Here is a 5,000-nt window from a genome sequence, read left to right on the forward strand (position 1 = left end):
CAAGGGGAAAGCGTAATTAACAACTCATTCTTCTTGTTTGTTCTTCGTACAACCCCTTATTTACCCGAACCCGAAGCGCGTATGGGTCTTCATTAACCTGAACGACTCTCGCGATGCCCTGTGACCTATCCTTTCTAGCCCTTCTACTTTATCCTTCATCCTTCTCTTTCTTTCTATTCGTCTTCTTTCTTATTTATCCTTCTCTTCTCTTCGCCCTTTTCTTTTTTTTTTGTTCACCCTCTATTTCTCCTTCCCATTTGCCTATCTTCATACCCCTCTTTTTTCTTCCTCACCCTCTCTTTCTCTCTTTTTCTTTCTCCATACTCCACTTTTTTCTCTCCCCCCTCTCTTCCCTTTTCCTTTCTTCTTTTCCCTCTTCTTTTCTTCCTCATCCTCTCTTTTTATTTCTTCGTACCCCTCATTTTCCTTCCTCACCTTCTCTTTCTCCCTTCCCCTTTTCTTTCTTCGTATCCCTCTTTTTTCTTCCTCACCCTCTCTTTCTCCCTTCCCCTCCTTCCCCGCAACTCTCCCTTTCGAAATCCTCAGTGATTGCCGAAAGGAAGGAAAAGGGGAAAGAGAAAGATGAGGAAGTCAAGCAATCGTCTTTACAAGGTAGTAAACATAGCCCGTATAGCTTCTCCCTCCCCTTTATTGCGAGGATAAATGGATTTCCTTGCCTCGCCGCTAACGAGAACTGTGCCGCCAATTGTGGGTATTATTGTTAACAAATCTTGACTTTTGTCTCAATACCTGAACCTCTTTCGATATTCCTTCAACCTGTTTCTCTCTCTTTCGTTCCCACTCTTACTTGCCTCATTTCGGACATGCTGAACGTGTCTGTATGTCGGTGAACTTCCCTGTGCGGATGCATAATTGATTAAACAAACTTAATAAACATGTCACCGGTTCCTGCGTGATTAATGCTAGAACTTACAATGGAGCATCGACTCAATGCTGCACCGAGGAAATAAATGAATAGCTAGGATATTCGCCTGAAATAGGGTTTAGCATTTTCTACCTCTTCCTCTCTGTCTTATTTTTTCTCTCTTTCGTCTTCGTAGTTCTTCTCTCATTCGTAATATAAAGAACATGTCTAACTAATTCAAGGGTACCGTAACGTATGTTTCGACGATTGTTAACATCCTATGAAAAAATAATTCATACTTCAGTCTTGTCCTCCGAGGCCAGTACTTAATTCTGAAAGCTATCGAACGCCATGTGAAAATACCCGAGCACTATTATTTATAGTGAACGACACATCAATATATCGACCTCCATAATGAACTATGTCACTGCGCCTTTCTCTACTTCATCTTCGCGGGTACTAGTTAGCACACAGCGCTCCGCGGAGACAAAGTTATCGTTCAGGTAAGGAGGAGGGGAAAGAGGTAGGTGGGGAGGAGGAAGGGACAGGAAGGAGGAGAAAGGGGTAGGAAGGGGGAGGAAGGGTTAGGAAGAAGGAGGAGGAAGGAACGCGGGGGAGGAAGAAGAGGAAAGGCAAGGCAGGACCCCAGCGAGGGAAGGCGAATGTTCAACTCCCCGGTTCGTTGAGTGTGACGGAACTCGCATGCCATTATCGTCTTTTTCCTCTTCTCGATAAACGCTGAGGCTTTCCGGTGTCGAGTTACTGACCGTGAAAGATCAGACTGCTTTGATATTGGATATATGTACATGCATGTATTCATGCAAATATATAAATATGCATATGCATATAAACACTGACATGAACACAGATACAGACACAGGCACAAAGAGGCACATACACAAACATACAAAGACACACACACACACACACACACACACACACACACACACACACACACACACACACACACACACACACACACACACACACACGGAAAAAATAAAGGTAAAGGTAATTGTAATGCTCATTTGATTAGCTAAGCTTTATCAATTTTCATGACAGTGAATTTAAGACACCCGATTGAGTCTGCCTTTTCTTTGATTTCAGATACAGTATGATTGGCAGCTGATCCTAAGCATGGATTGGCTGTACTTCACAACCCTCCTGGCGGCGTGGACGGCGGGGGGCAGCAGCTTGACCAGAGCCCAGGAGGTGTCGAGAACAGCGTGTCCTCGTTGGGAGGACAATCCGTGGTGTCCTTGTTACCATTTTGATGATGGGGTTTTCCTCGAGTGTCCTATGGTTTCTCTGAATAAAGTGTCCAAAGTCCTCGGTCTTGTTCAACGAGCAGTTAAATCTCTTAGTATATATGACTTGGACGTGAATGTGACAACACTTCCACCAGGACTTTTTACATCCAGTGCCGGCGTTTCTAGCCTGCAAATATCCCACTCCGGTCTGCAGACCATCTCAGACGGCAGTTTTCAGGGGCTGGAAAATACTTTGGAAAGCCTAACAATCATGCACAGTCAACTCACGGCTGTGCCCCAGGCAGCTCTGCAGACGCTCACAAGATTGAAAGCACTGGACCTTGAGGCCAACAACATAACAGAACTTCAAAGTTTTAGTTTTTTTAAGTTGAAGTTAGTAAGTCTTAACCTCAAAGGAAATGGCATTAAGCTGATATCAGAGTATGCATTCGATGGACTTCATGAAACTCTGGAAGAGTTAAATCTTATGAACAACAAACTTAAACAACTCCCGATTCCAGCACTAAGACGACTGAGTAAGCTTAGAACTTTAAAAGCAACCTGGAATCGCATATCCGATGTAATAAACGATGGATACTCACGGCTCCCAGCTCTTGAAGTACTTGATCTCAGCAGCAACCACTTCACACAGTTGACAAGTTCCACCTTAGGCACTATGCCCGTTCTTCTCTCGCTTTCCATGTACATGAACGAGATCTCGGTTTTGTCAGGCGATGCCTTCGTTCAGAACACGAGGCTACAAACGCTTTATCTGAGCCACAACGATATCACTAATGTGGAGCCGGAGACCTTCACTTATACCATCTACATTAGAGTAATTGATCTTGGTGACAACCACCTCCACTCCATCAGCAACGGGATGTTCAGGAACCTCCCAGAAATCCAGGAAATATTCCTCAACAGCAATAATATTCTGAAGATCAAAAATGACACTTTCACAAATTCCACAAAGATCACGGTGTTATATCTTCAGAACAACGAAATTCACTCTATTGAAAGTGGAGCCTTTGCTAATTTGGAACTCTTATTTGACCTCCAGCTCAGTTCAAATAATTTGGTACAAATTCCCGCTGGTTTGTTCAGCACGACAAGAAGCTTAAGTTCCTTAAGTCTGGACAACAACAGGCTCACGAGCCTAAACAAAGGCACATTTGCACACCTCTCTGAGCTTCGGGAGCTTCGCCTGCAGAACAACAGACTTGCTAGAATTGAACGTGGGGTCTTTTTACCACTGCCAAACCTTCTTGAGTTACACCTTCAGAACAACAGAATAAAGTTTATTGAAAAAGAAGCATTTTCAATGTTACAAAATCTTCAACACTTGAATTTAGAAGGAAATAAATTGACTGAACTTCCTGATTCTCTTAGCCGTTACCCTGCAAATTTGATAACCTTGAAATTATCGAGAAATGAGATTAATACTATACACTCTGATGCATTTAGGGGGCAAAATAAACTCGAGATTTTTTGGCTAAATGATAATAATGTTACCAACATTACAAAAGGGATGTTAAGTGACCTCTCATCATTACGGGAGCTTTTCCTCGAAAACAATCAAATTAGGCGCATAGAAGACAAATCATTTGAGACCATGAAGAAACTCAAGCAGCTTTCGTTGTCTAACAATGAACTGCAACACGTCAGCTCTTTGCTCTTTGAGGGGCTGACAATGCTCGAGAGACTTGACATGAACGATAATGAGATCATGGACATCGAACCACAGACCTTCCAGAAATTGCCAAACTTGACCACTCTAGACCTCTCCAACAACCAGATCTTCGTGATAAGGCGTTACATGTTTGAGGGTTCGATACCTCTCAGGACACTCAATCTGAAAGGGTCAATGATTAACGAGATTGATCCTGATGCCTTTGCGGATCTCAGGTTCTTAGAGGAGCTGAACCTGAAGAAAAACATGCTTGTCAGTCTGCATAAACTCTATTTTAGAACACCGAGTATAAGGAACCTAAATCTGGCCGATAATCATTTTGATACAGTGGCTGAGGACTCCTTGTACGATCTGCCTAATTTAGACACTTTAGATCTAAGTGGCTGCAGGTTGGAGAACCTTCCGGCTCATTTATTGGCTGAAGCTTCTGAGCTGAGGACTCTCAATCTGGCAAGGAACAGTTTCAGGTTTTTGACAGCAGCACTCTTCCAGAAAATGCGTAGATTAAGGGAAGTAGATCTTTCATACAATAACTTAACAAACCAGGTCATGACTTCACTTGAAGGGTTAAGGAAACTGGAGCTTTTAACCCTGAATGGAAATCCACTCTCTTCTCTGAGTGGATCTTTGAATGATTTAACTGGCTTAAGGGAACTTTACCTGTCTAAAACAAATTTGAGATCAATGGATAATACTGTTTTCTCCAAACTGAAAAACCTAAAGGAAATAGATCTATCAGGCAATCAACTCTCAGATTTACCACCTGGTGTGTTTGCCAATTTGAGCATCACAAGGCTTAACCTTGCAGACAATATTTTCAGCCAGATTCCAAATGCCATGTTCTTGGATGGCATGGCTTCCCTCATGACACTCAACATGTCTGGCAATCCAATGAAGCGAGTTACAGGAATCCTGGTGGCAGGAGGACCTCCGCTCGCAGCCCTAGAGGAACTAGAGGCCTCAAGGACTAACCTCACACTGTTAACGAGCCATGACCTACTTCTGACACCTTCCCTGCGTTCCCTCAACCTTGGACAAGCCGCAATAACAAAGATCTCACCAGGATGCTTCAGAAACCTCACTCAACTTACTCATCTCAACTTGGGCTTCAACCACTTGGAAATCCTGCCCCGCGAGAGGCTCAGGGGACTGAAGAGTCTCTCTCACCTCAACCTTACGGGAAATAGTCTCAAGA

The 5,000-nt window shown here is 43.4% G+C and overlaps 1 protein-coding gene across 2 annotated transcripts in view; it reads left to right on the forward strand.

The window, feature by feature from the left end:
* LOC125029502 (protein artichoke-like) overlaps window positions 1-5,000 on the forward strand; it is a 67,474-nt gene that overhangs the window by 54,411 nt on the left and 8,063 nt on the right. For both annotated transcript variants that reach the window (XM_047619427.1, XM_047619428.1), the window contains exon 3: window positions 1,973-5,000. This exon is cut by the window's right edge and continues 38 nt beyond it. In XM_047619427.1, the coding sequence (XP_047475383.1) occupies window positions 2,003-5,000 (2,998 nt within the window). In that variant the 5' untranslated portion in view covers window positions 1,973-2,002. The remainder of the gene's footprint in view (window positions 1-1,972) is intronic.

This window comes from Penaeus chinensis, chromosome 10 (genome assembly GCF_019202785.1).
Source record: "Penaeus chinensis breed Huanghai No. 1 chromosome 10, ASM1920278v2, whole genome shotgun sequence".
Lineage (NCBI taxonomy): Eukaryota > Metazoa > Arthropoda > Malacostraca > Decapoda > Penaeidae > Penaeus > Penaeus chinensis.